Here is a 15,041-nt window from a genome sequence, read left to right as displayed (position 1 = left end):
AAAAGCATAATTTGAAAGAAAGAAGGCTAATGGTGTAAGAATAGCAAACTGAGGCTTTGTATAAATTGTCATTTCCTAAGAGTAAGAATAATTCGTAGTAAAATTATACTATGTAAATTGTGTCATGGAAAAGGCATGTTAGGTAAAATTGTTATTTGTCTCTGTAGAGTTTGCTGTTGAACAAAGTCTTGCAGAAGTTATTGGATGCTGTAGAGAGAGTTGACAAGATGAACAAATGTTTTTTTCTTAACCTCCAGTATGGTCCTTTGCCTGAAAAGGCAAGCTACACTGTTTTTAGGAACTAGCTGCTTTCAGAGATGCCAGCAATCATGGCAGCGATTTCCATTACCATGTGTTTTTAAATTCTACAAATCTGCATTTCTCTTTTGAATTTTAGATACCATTCCAGGGAGACAGTGCATGTCCTCCTGCTTCTTTCTTCTTAGACAATTTCCTAATGTCCTAATTTACCTCAACTCAATCAAGGTTAGTATTATTATTTAGTATTGGTAGTACTGTAATGTATGGAATCACTACTTTTAGACTGTACTACGTGAGACACAATGGAAACATAAAAAGATAAACAAATCAGTAAAAATAAAACACAGGAGTGACAGCAGGACATAAGTGCTCAGTACAATAAATGGATTAAAATGTAAAGAAGCAATTTAGAAAATAGTATCATGCAGCATGGTAGGCATGATGGACTCATCACACTTGTAATCTAATTGTTATCAGGCTTTCTGGGGCAGAACGTAAGAAATAAAGGAAGACAATGAAAAAAAAGGTGTATATTTATGGGGTGGGCAGTATGGAGGAAAAACCCCAAACGTTTTCTTAAGACTTATCACGGGAGCGATGGAGATTATTATCACTGGTTAATAATTGGGGATAACATTTTAGTGAACAAAAGTGTGTAAGGAAGATAGGACACAAAGGACTCTGAAAGGAATAACCTTTACATTTTACAGAGAAAGCAGTCACTGAAGGGCTAAAATAGGGCAGTATTACCAAAGCAGTAAGTTAGGAATGTTATTTTTGTGGAAGTTATCTGAGTACCCTCCAAGCAATGTTACATTTTTCAAAATGAGAGAAGCTTGAAGTCAACATGCAGCATTATCAGATCAGTGAATAGAATGGGTATAACTTACAGATACACAGTTAAAGTCAGATGTGAGGAAAGAGGGAGGCTGGAGTGTGATTATGGATTAAATGATTGCAGTCTTGTTCCAGTGGTTTGAAACTAGAATTGGAACAACTCTGTGTTTGGTAGGAAGAGGAATGAGAGTCTTAAAAGAAATTATTAAAAGAATTGGGAGATACCCAAGATGAGCATAACTACAATGTTATAAGAAGTATGAGATCTAAAGAAAAACATGTGGTTGTAATGGTGCCCAAAAGCAGCTGGTGAGTGAAAAATGGTAAAGGTGTAGTGTTTTTAAACTGTCTGGAAGGAGACTTCTGAAGAAATCCCAGTGGCTACTGGAATGACTCCAGTGGAGTGGAATGAAGAGCTACACCACCACCACTCCAAACTGAAGTATGTGTGTAATTGAAGAAAAGGAAACAGTAAGAATTGCTTTGCCTTACTTGAGCCATCTAAAAGTTAGATTTCTAGTTAGAGCCGGTCATCTGGTCTCAGTTTATTGCCAGGGGGTATAGATGGTAATTTCCAGATAATTAATTCTGTGTATTTCTTACATTTATAATGCAATTAACTACTCCACAGATAAGTTCAGCTCTTTCCATTTCCTTGAAAAGGCTCTTAAACAACTAGTTCTAAACTGAAAAGGTCAAAGTTAAATGTGATTACAAACCACCTTCAAGGTCTATGTGACAAAAATTTACTGCCTACTACAACTTTTCTTTCTTGTTCCTTTTGCAGTAATTGATCATTCTCAAAATTTTGCAGCTGAGACTAGCCATGCTCAGATTTACTTAAAATCATTTCCCTTCTCTATAGATCACAGGAATGCAAAAATTATTATTTCTGTACCATGTTATAGGCAAGGTGTACATGGATTTACTTTTGTGTTTCATTCAGAGGGATAAACTTCAGTTGAATCTCTGCAGCTCTTAAAATAGAGCTGCCCTCTATGAAAATTATTTGCTTGGTATTCTCTCAAGAATCACCACTTTCATCCATGATCAATTAAAACTGCTTTAGGCATAAGAAAGCCTCAGAGGACATAAGTGTATTGCCAGCTGCCCTGAGGGTGACATTATAACACTGTCAGGGATTAACTGAGTGAAAAACAACCTGATTCAGGCTCTGCTGAGTTGTGGCCACAATGGGAATTCTTCATTTTTAAGCTGGGTATCTGAGTATGTCATTGAAATGGACATCATTCAGAAGACAGTTGGTTTTATGAGAACACTGAAGATCTCTAAAAAGACCACAAAAAAGTAATGTCCAGTACATACAAAATGGTTAAAAAAAAAAAAAAGAAAAAGAAAAAAGAAATTAGCTGCTGTGAATGTGTTGTATTATCAGCAGCACTTGTTCATTTCTCCTGGTTTTGGTTTTGCAGTAGGTCTGGTCTCTAACACTTATATGGCCAGGACAGAATGACACATTTTTTGAGTTTGGTTGTTGACAAAGTTTCTTCTCCATTTTAATTAAAAAATACAATGGGGTCTACTTGAACAGAAGAAAGCATTCATGCAGTAAAGCTAGCATCTGGCTCACCAGCTTTGCTTGACCTGGGACTTGTGCTGATTCACATGAAACTACTGTTGAGAAAGAATGCAGTAAAGTGTCGTAATCCTCATATGGTGAAACCCATAGTTAGTTCACCATAAGGGCACTGAAATATTTTCACAAACTGAGCTAAAGTTTCACCCAATTGGTTCATCCTCATGCTGTTCACACAGCTTGCTGTATTTGCTGGCTTGTGCACGCTACCATAGACTGTTTGGATGAAACCTGGCAAATAGTGGCAATCCCTCACCTTTCCTTTCAAGGCACTAGCTTGATGTGTTTGGGTAAACTAAATCAGTACCCTTTGCAGACTGCCTGTGACAGTGAAAGGAAGATGTTCCTCAGTGTCCTTACATCATGAAAGAAGATACTACAGGGAAAGGGATTTGTGCCTTGCTTTGTTTACCTTTTGTACAGTCCCAGCTATGCTTTTTACTTCCTCCTCACTCTAAAGAGGAGAAAAAACCAAAAGTTTGATCTTCCTGCACAAGTTCTATTTCCTTTATAAATTTTGTATAAGGAAAAATATTTCTCTTCCCTACACCTTGCTGTTATGCACATGGAGATGCTTTCTTGCAGTAGCTATATTGGATAAACCACCTATTTTTCCACTCTCTCTCATAAGCACTGCACCACTGCTGGGCAGGGATCCTCAATTCCATTCATGCTTGCATCTGGTATTATGTTCTGTCTTACCTCTGCCAGCTCTACTGGTCCGGCAGTGTGGGACAGTGCTGAATGTAGAACACAGTGGACTTTTGGTCATCTGAGTTATACTTCAGTCTGACTGTGATCAGGTCAACCCCAAATATCAGCCTAACCTGTACCTTGAGTTACATTTCCTGCTTTGACCCATGTAGCTTTTCAGAGAAGATACAGCTAGTTGAATCTGATGTGTCCTAAACCAGATGTTTCATATCTAGTGTTATGGGAGAGAAAAACTCAGTGTTGCGGCTTCAACTAGAGAGAAGGGTACCTTTAAGCAAGGCTTGCTTAAAGTGCCATTACCTGGTGTGCTGCCTGCCACAGCCCAGTACTGTGGCTTCACCTCCATCATGAGATCCATTTTGTCAGATTAGCATCCATCACATAACCAGATGCACAGGATCTCTTGATAAACCTTGAAAAGTCTTAGAAGAACAAACTGTTTTGTTTGTCTTAAATTGTCTTTAAGACTCAAGGAAGTCAACTGCCTATTTACCCACCGTAGTGGTGAAATAAGTGCTTGGGAAGTGAAAGAGACCACAGCAGCACAGCATGTCTTCACATGCCCCAAGTGAAAATTATACCCACAAAAGCTGCCACTGCAATTTTAAGCTTGGAACATTTTCCAGATCTCTCATAGTTAATATTGTGGAATGTTTCAGCAGTGTTTGTAGTCGTGAATGTAGGATGGAAAAGCTAGTCCATAATTTTTCAGCCCACTGTTTATAAATACCGTATGTTCCTAATGTGGGATTTTCTTTTCCTTCCCATTGCCTTCTTTATATGGTCTGACTCAGATTGAGGCGGGGGATGTATTTCTGATGGTGTTTCATCATGGGAGGAGGTATTTTGTTGTATTTATTTGGGGTTTGTCCATATTTTTCAGAGTTACTTCTACAACAATGACACTTTTAACTTCAACTATGCCCAAGCCAAAGCTGCAATGGGCAATTTTAGTGAAGCTGAAGAGGTATGTATTTATTTTCTTTGAAAAAAATCAGTGGAAACACTTCCCCCATATTCCCCTCTTTCCTTCCTTTTCTTCACCCAGACCTTCATGTTGGTTGAAAATAAGCGGGTTCTGTGGAACATCTTCTTCCCCTTCTTAGGGGAACTGAAACTTTCAGTGAGCACTATTCAGAAAAGATTATCTTGCTAATCTGGTAATGTGAGGTATACAGGGAGTCATGCTGCTTGTGGTGCATCACAAGAGTGCTTGCAGCTACCTCTAATTGATCAAAGAATAGCCTCTTAATCAGATTTTCTATGCTTTGTCTGGGATCCCAGGCACTCTTTTTGTTCAGACTGAGTAGGGCATGCTAAGTAAAAGACACTGAATAGTTAAGAGCTTCTAGGTGTCCCTAGAAATTTGTGTTTAAAAAAAAATCTTCCTCTGGGATATGTGGGAGGAAAAGAGGAAGTGCTCACTATCTTATTCAGCAGCATTCATATGCAGCTGGAAGAGATTAACTTCTACACCCAGTACTTTTTTATGTCTGTGTGCAGCAGAAACTTAATTACAACTAAAATATGCAAAAGCAAATAGCTATTATGAAGGTGGAAGCAACATTTTCCACAAGACCAGAAAAGAAGACAAACCACAAAAAAATCCCACACCACGTAGTCTAAAGTGAATCATATAGGTTTGGTTGATTTGGGGATTTATGTTTTGTTTTGTTTTTCCAGTCTTTCTAACTTTTTAACTATCCAGGTTTGTCAATAATAGAGCCCCCTGGCTTTACAACTTGTCTCTCCCACACATCCCTACCTTCCCATCCAGCACCCTCACCCCTTCATTTCTGTGACCCAAAATTGCATCTCTCTTTAAGAATAACATCCCAGACTGTAAGGAAGATGGATATCTATTTCAATTCAACAAGCTTTCAATTCACTTAGCCTCATGAAAATCTTTCAAAACTATGCTAGCAGGCTATGCTGATTCCTGAGACTCCATAAAAATGATGCTATAAGTAAGTTTTAGCAGCAAGTAGGCAACAAAGAAACACAAAGTTTAAACTCCTATTAATCTACATTTTTCCTATGTTTTTAGAAGCTGTTCTATAGAAACTTGTGTTATATAGGTGATGCATTTAAGTACCAGAATTATATAATTACATTGATTCATCTGGCCTCATGTCTGATCTTGGGTCGTGATGACAGTTCCATATAAAGCTCAGCCTTCCCCAGTGTCTCATAAACTTGTAAAACATCTATACATAGCACTTCCTAAGTTATTTAAAAGCATACCTCCCTGGACATAATAAAATAAAACATATGATAAAGTGTTACTTACAGTGATAATGCTGCTTTATTTTTGTTTCTTCCCTATTACTCCTTCTCCTTCCCCCCTAAATTAGGAGATCAGTAATTTTTAAGGAATGCAAATGTCAGTAATTTGTGTAACTCACTGTTACACAAGTACATTCATCTATTCCTATAAAGGTATTTTGGTTTTTGCCAGTAGCATCCAGTATAGTTACAAATATACATGAGAGAGGCATAAATAGCTTTCACTTTTCTTTGAGCAAAGCCAGAGTACATTTTAAAATGTATAACTTCCCCCCACACATCCCTTTTTATGCAGAAGGTAACAAACCTGTATTTGTTCAGTAAGGTACAAAAGATGAATGCTTTGCCTGAGATTCTTACTGAAACCAAAATGGTTAGAAATGGCTTATTGCAGACCGGGAATGATCTGACATGTATGGAAGGAAAGTCTCATCTATATGTGAAACTTGTAGTATTTCAAGAAGATGCTAGTACAATTGCTTGCATTGCTTTCTAAACAAACACATTCCAAATAGCTTTTCCCACAGGCCCAGTGTTCCTTTGTGCTGTTTGTGTTGCATGGCCACCCACTGGCGCTTGTTCAGGGCTGGCCGCACCCTCTGCACTGCTTGGTGTTCTGAAGCTGCACAAGTCCCTTGACAAACAGGGCACTGTGTGAATCCTCCACCTACTCCACACAGACGGATGCCCCCTACACTGCAATTGCCAAACTCTATACCCAAACTCTTCTCATGAGCAGTTGTTTGTGTGACTTAAACCTTATCTGTGTGTTGAAATGAGGAAAGTTTGCCTTCTGTTTGTTTAAAAGTACATGCATGTATAATCTTTCATTTTCCTTCTTCCTGCAGGTGTTCCTTTTGATCCAGAGTGAGAAGATAAAAAGTGATTTTGTTTACCTTAGCTGGCTGGCTCGCTGCTGTGAGTCACTTTACTTTCAGCATTGCAGAATACAGATCCTCCTCTATTGCGTCAGTCCTGGCAATCCACTGTCCTAATTTAATTTAATGTTGTAGGAGGATTCAGGACTATGAAAGTGAAAAGCTGATTGCACTAGTTATAGTGTGGGTGGTTATTGCACCTTTCATACCTCTGGCTTTTACAAGCAATTACTGCTTCAGTGCAGTGCTGTTATAGTACTGTCAATGCAGCTTTGTCCTGACCAGTGACCCTTTTTCTTCTCAATTGTCTACTCAATTGCTTGAGTGAAGACTTTCTGTCTTAAAAGACTGAGTTACAACTCTAAAATGTTTAGAGTGGAACACAAAATAGAAGCATTCATACTGGGTCAGGCTCAAGGGTCTGTCTGCCTTCAAGGTTAGCCACTGTCAGATGTCTAGGGAAGAGAGGAATCAGGCAAGCATACACGGTATTTTTCTTCCTACCATGTTACTCCAGATGTTGTCCAAACTCCTGTGCCTGAGGGATATCCTTATAATCTCCAGCATGTGTTTTTCTTCCAAAAACTCTTCTAAGAGTTCTTTCCTTGAATTTCCTTGAATCCAGGAAACTTTTTCTGTGTTTAACATTCTATAGCAAATCTTATTTACTTTTATTTACCAGTTTTTAAAACCCTGCAGAGTACACTTCAGTACAGAGACAGCTACAGTGCCGCATATACAAAATAGTATAGAAGTGGGCTTTTCTGAGGACTCAAGTCTGAGACTTCCTAGGCTAATTCGTTTTCCTTACAGTGCCTCAATACAAAAATGTTTTCTTATCAAACCATTTTCAGCAGTTATACCGGGAATGTAAATATGTGTGTTTTGGGATGTTATGCCATATTGCAAATGTAGTAAACATCTCCTAACATGATCTTTCCAGACAGGCACATCACACATAGGGATACCTATCTATGACTCTGTTTTAGGATGTGCCAGTTTATTTCCTTTTTAATTAAGGTGCAGTACCAGATTGTGTTTGAGTGCTTTATATATGAATGTTTTATTTGAATTTTTTATGGGAATGATGAATATAGTTATCTTATTGTGTCAAGTATGTAAATTACTAACAGATCACATTATAATACATTAATGTCAGAGTGTAATTAGGGATTGACTAGTAAACAATTCAATGCTGCAATATTTCCAAGGGGCAAAAAGTACCAGAGATGCATCCTTTTGCGTGATAGAATGTAATATTTGTTTAGTATTAGAGTACTTTTTATACCAAATTCTTCTTGAAGAGAAGGTCAAAAAACATTGTATTAGCAAGAACTGCATTGCTCTAGGTAGATTGGTGCTGGAAATTGAGAACTGGCTGTTTACCACTGTGTATGTTATTTGGAGCTGATGAGAGATAAATCCAATTTGATGTCTGGCTGCCTCCTAAATGAGACGAGTCTATAAATTCTGTGATTTGGTGTTACATGTTTGTTGCTGATTACCAGCCATTCTACCTGCAATATAAGTATAGACACAGTGGACACAGATATAACAAGCTAAACAGTCCCTCTTTTGAAAAAGCACAAGAGTGATCCTTATGTGAATAGCCAGGTACTCTCAGAGCAGCTGTTAAGGCTTGAAAAATAAAGAAAAACTTACTTTAATTTTCTTTTCTCCCAGTGTTTGAATGAACCTGGAATTATGAATACCAAGCATAGATTCAAGAGAATGGCTTCTTATCACCAAGACATAGAACCTTTGTGTTTAAACACCCTAGTAGATTACTACTCATCAAGAGAGAAGATTCAGATTCATTTATTTCTAACTGTGTGTACCAGTGATGTTTAAAGACCAGTGAAAAATTCTAGTCATATACACAAATTTAAAACCAGCCAGGGATCTCAGGAATTTAGAAACAATTTTTTCTAGTAATGACAAGTTTTGTTATGCTTGGAGGGGCTTCAACCTCTGCCCTCTCCTTTTGATTTGTTATGAATCATGGGAATTGAATGTTTAGACTGACATGGGCACCAGGTATTAAAGACCTCAGTTTGGTGCCCATTAAATTTTTTTTGTGTGTAAGAACAATTCTAAATCTTACCATATAAATGGATTGCCATAGTTCATTGTTCTGCATAAAAAACTTCTCTGATGCTTTCCATTCTGTTCCTTAATCACATCTGAAATCATGAGAGTTGTTCTTATTGCTTATCTGTGAAATATAAATTAAGATAAACACTATAATTATTCCTTTTGACACTGGTATTCTCTTCTGAATTGGCTGTTATCACTAGTAAGGCAGAAAATAAGGACAAGTTCCCCTTCCCAGCCTCATGCTCATGGCTGAGACATTTACATTAAACAAAGAAATACAGTAATATCTGTTCCACCTGCCACTGAATATTGTGCATAGCATATTCTTTTCACAAATCCAGCTTTTTCTTGTTATTGCAGATATTATGAATAAGAAACCACAGCTAGCCTGGAAGCTCTATCTGAAGATGGAAACATCAGGGGACTCCTTTAACCTATTGCAGCTCATTGCAAATGATTGTTACAAAGTGAGTTTTCTCTTTACAGCTTGGTGTATGACATGTTGATTCAGTGATTGTACCAACAGTAATTTTTTGATAGTTTTTATCATTGTGATCACTAGTGAATTTTCTGTTATAACAGCAGGATGTCTAATAATGTGAGTGAGTTGGCAAGGATTAGTCAGTATTTTAACCTACAGGCCTTCTTGGTAGAGAACCCATTGATTAGAATATTGGTAAATTACTGCATGCTTGAGCTATCAATAATGATGACAGTTGCTTCTCCTACTAGGGATTCATTATGGGTAGAAAGGACAAAAAACTTTAAAGGAAAAAAATCTAGCATAGATTTAGTGATATGCCTCATGCTGCCTTCTTGCTTCTTTTTTTTTTTTTCCTTTGGGTCAGGGCAGTATTTTCCTTAAAGTTTGTAATGGGAGATACTCCTTGTGATCTCAAAAGCAGTATTCTAAAACTGAAAGAATTGTCCCTTGTACATCTTTCAAGTACTCAGTTACCATCTCACCCTAGAAGTCTAGTTGCTCAAGCAAGTCACTATGCCTCTGGTGCTTCCTATAGATGCAATTTGTGAAAGCAGGTTGACAATCAGACCTCATGTAAAATCTCTCTCTAGATCATTTAAAGTCTCACTTAAATCAGTTGATTGCTTTGTCTAAATTCTTTTCAAAACTTTCTTGTCCTGAAGAGGAGAAGTAGCTCCATATTTTGGATTTATCTAGAGCTCTTAACAGCTGCATTTATAGAACTAAATTTTTCAGCCTAATTATGTGTCTACATATGGCCATAAATGACTGCTCCAAAATTGTTACTTTAGTAATAGAACTTGTCTTTCTACACTAGCAGCCATTGTTCCTCTTGAACTAAATGGCAAGGTCATGTTGTTTGATTTTATCTGGCATTTTTCAGTTGTTTCTGAAACATTTTATTGGATATCCACAGACAGCACCAGAGATGTAACTTAAGAAGGCAGTTGCATTAGTCTTTGCTCAATAGTAAACAGAATTAGCATGAATGGAACAAGGTCAGCAGTGCCCTGAGAGGTGGTGTAGCTGGATGCCTCATTGCTGTGCTGATAGAAATTGTTCCGTGAGGAAGTTGGCATGCAGGATTTCATGCTAATTTCTTGATGCTTTTTATGCAATATCCCATCTTGTCCATATGGGAAACAGCACATGACTTGGGGTGAAGCATTTCCTAGATTTATGTCAGATAGAAGGAGAACATTAAACCTGTACCTGCTTAGTGGAACTAGATCAGATACTAATTTGGATAAATCAGTATTCTAATTTTTCTTTTTAGCTGACACATCTGATAGTGTTCATACTCACTATCTTTATTGCCATACGTTTAAGTGTTTGCCAGTCACCAGTGGTTAAAATCAACATTTGTATGAAGAGAATTATTACTCACCCTGTAGTACCAGTGTTTCTCTGACTAAGGTTTCCAAATGTAGCTCCCACAGCCTGCACTTTTTTCTCTGCAGGCTTCCAGCTACCAAAGCACAGGAGGTTGTGCTCAGTCTACCTTCTGTGATCTCTCATGGAAAGATGCTAGTCACAAACAACATTGCCCTTCAGGCTTGCTCGAGTGGAGAGCACTCATACAGCCCACATGAGATGTGCTGTGCTGACTTTAAAAGCCACAGTTAATCTGGTCATTCCTTTTGCATTGACTGTTGCCAAGCAACTTGCTCCTGGTTCCCAATTACAAGTAGAGAACCTAAGGCAGAAAAGATAGGGTACACACTGGATTTTCCTATGCTAAGGAAAATTTTGGATTATAGAGTCACTGAATCTTCTTTTGTACTGTATTGTAACAGTGAAGAAAAAAGATTAAGTCAAACCCAGAAGATAAACAAATATGTGGCCATGTCTACTTGAAGAAATGTGGTTTCAGTTTCAAATGTCTGGACTACTTGGAGGTTAGGATTCTGTCAAGGGTTTTGGTATAGTTGGTATGACACTAGATAAGGGCACCTCAAAAAAAGATGTTGTAATACCACCTGTTTTCCATTTCTCTAACTGTAGTGTCTCTGTTCTGTGTCACTTGCTGCCTGCAGAAAAATAGGAAAACGCACATTGCTTCTACAGCTTACTGCTGATTTCAGAAAACTGGGCTCAGTGTTTTTAATCCCCTTCTGAAAGGTGGTCAGGAATAATGTTTCACTTTCTGTGCAGATGCGTCAGTTTTACTATTCAGCCAAAGCCTTTGATGTTCTGGAGAGACTGGACAATAATCCTGAATACTGGGAAGGCAAGAGAGGTGCTTGTGTGGGTGTATTTCAAATGATCTTAGCTGGCCGAGAAGCAAAGTGAGTATTCTCTGTTGTATCTGAATTTATTTTGCTCTTTTCCTATTTTCAGCTAACTGTAAGCAAGAAACATAATCTCAGTTTTAGGACTGCATATCATCTTCCAATCTTTTATTGAGCTTTCAGAGAATAGACACTCCATCTAGAGGCTCCATATGCAGTCTTCAGCTGGAAGTCTATCTTCCACACCAACAGTTATAGAATATACGGTACAGAATAATTTATGAGCAAGTGCTGTGGACTTTAAAATACCAAAATACTTTAGTCATCATCACTAGGAAAAGCTAGGTTATAAGTGTAGTAGTATGTTCATGAACTGGGAGAAAACAACATCATTTCAAGTTGATGGTGATGTAAGAATGGAAAATTATCACATGACATTTTAAAATGCATAGAATAGAACTAAGGAAACATTTACTCAACACTGTAGGAAGGACATGATTTCTCTAAACAAAGAGTAGATGATACTGTGCTTTCATTAAAATTTGCCTTCTGAAGACACTGACCGTGTCACACAAATATACTTACTTGATGAAAGCTTAAAGGAAATCATCTGTGTTACTGATAATTTTGTTATCGGCCCATTTCACTGGATGGGGGAATGAGAGAGAGCAGTGAAGCTGTATTTAAGAACTGCTCCCTTGTGAATATTCTGCTGTGATGCCAGATGGCCGTTGTCTTCTGGCCAAAGTTGTTGTTTCCTGCATGACTGGTAGGTGTGTATCTTGGCTTCTACACTTTCCTTCTATTCATTTCTCTACTGGAATAATCTCATTAACTACTATACCTTTCAAGTGTCCTTTTAGCAATCACTGCAGCAGATGCAGTAAAATACACATAACTTGCCTGTTTTTCAAAATATGCAATTAAGTTCTTACTGTAAACTAACTGGCAAACTGCAGCAGGATTTATATATGTGTAATAATAATAGGTTTATTCTATTAGGAATGTTGATTTCCATGTTGTGTTTATGTGTATTGTGTTATGTGTAAAGTGCTTTGGCAGCATTAAGCTACATGTTGCCATACTAAAGACTAGCAAATAACATTAAAGATATTTTTTTAAGTTTGGTTTGTTCTGGGGAGCAATTTTGCAGGAGTGAGGGTGTGTATACAAATACACACATATGCACACACTAAACTAATTACATTTTTGTGATTTTATTTTTTAACTTATCATTTCTTTACAACTGTATACAAGACTTTTTTGTTGGTCGCTTTTTTGTCTCTGGGATCACATGTGGTGTGCATTTTAACCTATTCCAGCACTGCAGATGTATGGACCTCTCTGTCTCAGAGAACCTATGTTTTGTGAAGTAGTTTGATGTGAGCAGTTTATTGTATCAGTTGGGTCTAACCCTCACTTAAATCTTTGCTTTTCAACTTTGTAGAGAGACACTGCGGGAAGTTCTGCACCTTCTGAAGAGCACTGGTAATTCTCAAGTAGAGTACATTGTTCGTGTCATGAAAAAGTGGGCCAAGGAGAACAGAGTCCCTGTTTGAGTCAGTGTCACAAAATGATCCAGGTCAGTTGCTACTGTATGTCTGGCTGCAAGACAAAGGTCTTGGTTTCTCCTGTGCATTCTGGGTATCACCTTCCTTGTGGGACTTTAGGCATTCAAGCAGGTTGACCAGGCTGAGGAAGAGTGTCCTGCAGTGAGATTAGAAACATACAGCAAATTGGTTTTTTGGTTTTTTTTTTTTTTTTTGTTTCTTTTTTAAATTAAAACTTTCTGGGTACTTTTTCTGTTGCACCACTCTATTCCTCAAAGATTTTTTTCAACTTTCAATTTAGTTTCAAATGTCTGTGAAATCAAGGTGCTCCTCAAATGTTCCCCACATTCCTCCACAAAAGTTACTGAACTGCATGGTGGGTTTTTTTTTTCCCCCAGCAAGCCTTTTGGCCTCTGAAGAAGAACCACTTGTTACATGACTCAGACAAACCTACTTCAGCAAGTGATGGAATGTGGCAAATAGAGAATGTGACAGTGATACCACTAGGCATTGCTAGGGTATCAGATAATACAATAGGCTTAACATAGAATCATATGATCATAAAATGGCTTGGGTTGGAAGGGACATTAAAGATCACCTAGTTCCAACCTGCCGTGGGAAGGTACAGCTTTCACTCAGAGCTCAGGTTCCACAGAGCTTTATCCAAACTGGCTTGAACAGTTCAAGAGGTGGGCCATCCATAACTGCTCTGGGTAACTTGCTCCAGTGCCTCACCACCCGCACAGTAAAGAATTTCTTCCTGATATCTAAGCTAAACATAATCTCAGTTTGAAACCATTCCCTCTTGTCCTGTCACTACATGCCCTTGTGAAAAATCTCTCTTCTTTAGGGCTTTTATAGATTACCTATCTGGGGTAAAATACAAACCATATTCTGAGGAGTATCCTTTTCTGCATGAATTTCAATTACCAGTACCTTAATTTGGGATTTTTTTTTTGTCTGTAAGGATTGTTTTCTGTCTTATGATCTTTTTCAGAGCATGAAGACTTATTTGACTGATGGTATTTTTCAATCTCACTTTGAAATTTAACACTCAGAACATATATTCATGTTAATATAGTTCACATGAGAACTTTAGCAATCTGATGGATAAAAAGATCTTTTAATTATTTTGTTCAGCATTTACCACTGTTATGAGCAATATATTCATTATACTTTTGGATTTATTATACTCTCCTATTTTTTTAAGGTGAACAGTTCCGGGAGTACATAATTCTAAGAGAAGGCAACAGTTGTAACATAAAAATGTGTAATACATTTGATAGTAAAAAACATTTGTATATTATTTGTAAAAGAAAACTTTACATTTTATAAATCTGTAAAATACTTAAGAAGTATTTTTTTATCTTTTGAGGGGAATTCAGAATACCATCTTCGCTACTGTTTGTGCATTGATTAAAGGTCTTATTTTAATCTACAGCTGAATGTCTGATTGGTCTGTGTTGCTTCATATTGCAGAAGTTGAAATAGTGTATTCATTTTGCTGTGGAAGAGGGCAGGTTTATGGCTCATTATTAAGTGCATGTTCATTAATCAGTCAAAGGCAAGCCAATGGCCTTGGTCCTGATCTTATGGTAGTTTGCTGAAACTAAGGCAGCTGGATGTATGTGGAACATGCACACCTTTCTGCCATATAATGTGTCTGGTTTTACTGCTTTATGCAAAAAATGTGGGTATTATTGTTCAGGTGTCTAGAAGTACATTGATAGTTGTGGTTACTTGCACTTAAATCTAGAAACTGATCCATTACACTAGCAACAATAAGCCTTTCAGCAGGGGCAATGTTACAGTCCTTCAAAAGAGGTGTGAAAGGAGCAGTATTTTCACTGAAAGCAGTTACAAAACACTTCACTTGTGAACAGCATTTTTCTTTTCCATCTCAGTTTAATTAACTTGGAAACAGATTGGGAATATGATTATGAATCTTGGTACAAAGCTTCAAAAAATCATGTTGGTGTCTTTGTAGCAGATGTTAAATGCATCTAATTATTCCCTTTATTGAAGCTTAACCTGCAGGAGAGCTGAAGAGCATCCAAATCCATTACAGACCATTTTACATGTTGGTTGAATCTTCTGAAATAAGTG

The 15,041-nt window shown here is 37.5% G+C and overlaps 1 protein-coding gene across 3 annotated transcripts in view; it reads left to right on the top strand.

Annotated features, from left to right (window-relative positions):
* The window catches only part of TTC26 (tetratricopeptide repeat domain 26), a 47,168-nt gene extending 32,799 nt beyond the window's left edge, over positions 1–14,369 (top strand). The window contains exons 13-19 of one of the 3 annotated variants that reach the window (XM_041481499.1): positions 398–486; positions 4,293–4,376; positions 6,544–6,613; positions 9,031–9,137; positions 11,309–11,442; positions 12,833–12,967; positions 13,933–14,336. In XM_041481499.1, coding sequence (XP_041337433.1) covers positions 398–486; positions 4,293–4,376; positions 6,544–6,613; positions 9,031–9,137; positions 11,309–11,442; positions 12,833–12,944 — 596 coding nt within the window. In that variant the 3' untranslated portion in view covers positions 12,945–12,967; positions 13,933–14,336. Of the gene's footprint in view, positions 1–397; positions 487–4,292; positions 4,377–6,543; positions 6,614–9,030; positions 9,138–11,308; positions 11,443–12,832 lie in introns of all 3 variants that reach the window. The other 2 variants (XM_041481498.1, XM_041481500.1) reach the window with 2 other exon arrangements.
* The last annotated feature ends 672 nt before the right edge of the window (positions 14,370–15,041 follow it).

The sequence above is a fragment of the Pyrgilauda ruficollis genome, unplaced genomic scaffold (genome assembly GCF_017590135.1).
Source record: "Pyrgilauda ruficollis isolate IOZ18807 unplaced genomic scaffold, ASM1759013v1 scaffold56, whole genome shotgun sequence".
NCBI classification, from domain to species: domain Eukaryota; kingdom Metazoa; phylum Chordata; class Aves; order Passeriformes; family Passeridae; genus Pyrgilauda; species Pyrgilauda ruficollis.
This window is presented reverse-complemented; position numbering and strand designations above follow the sequence as displayed.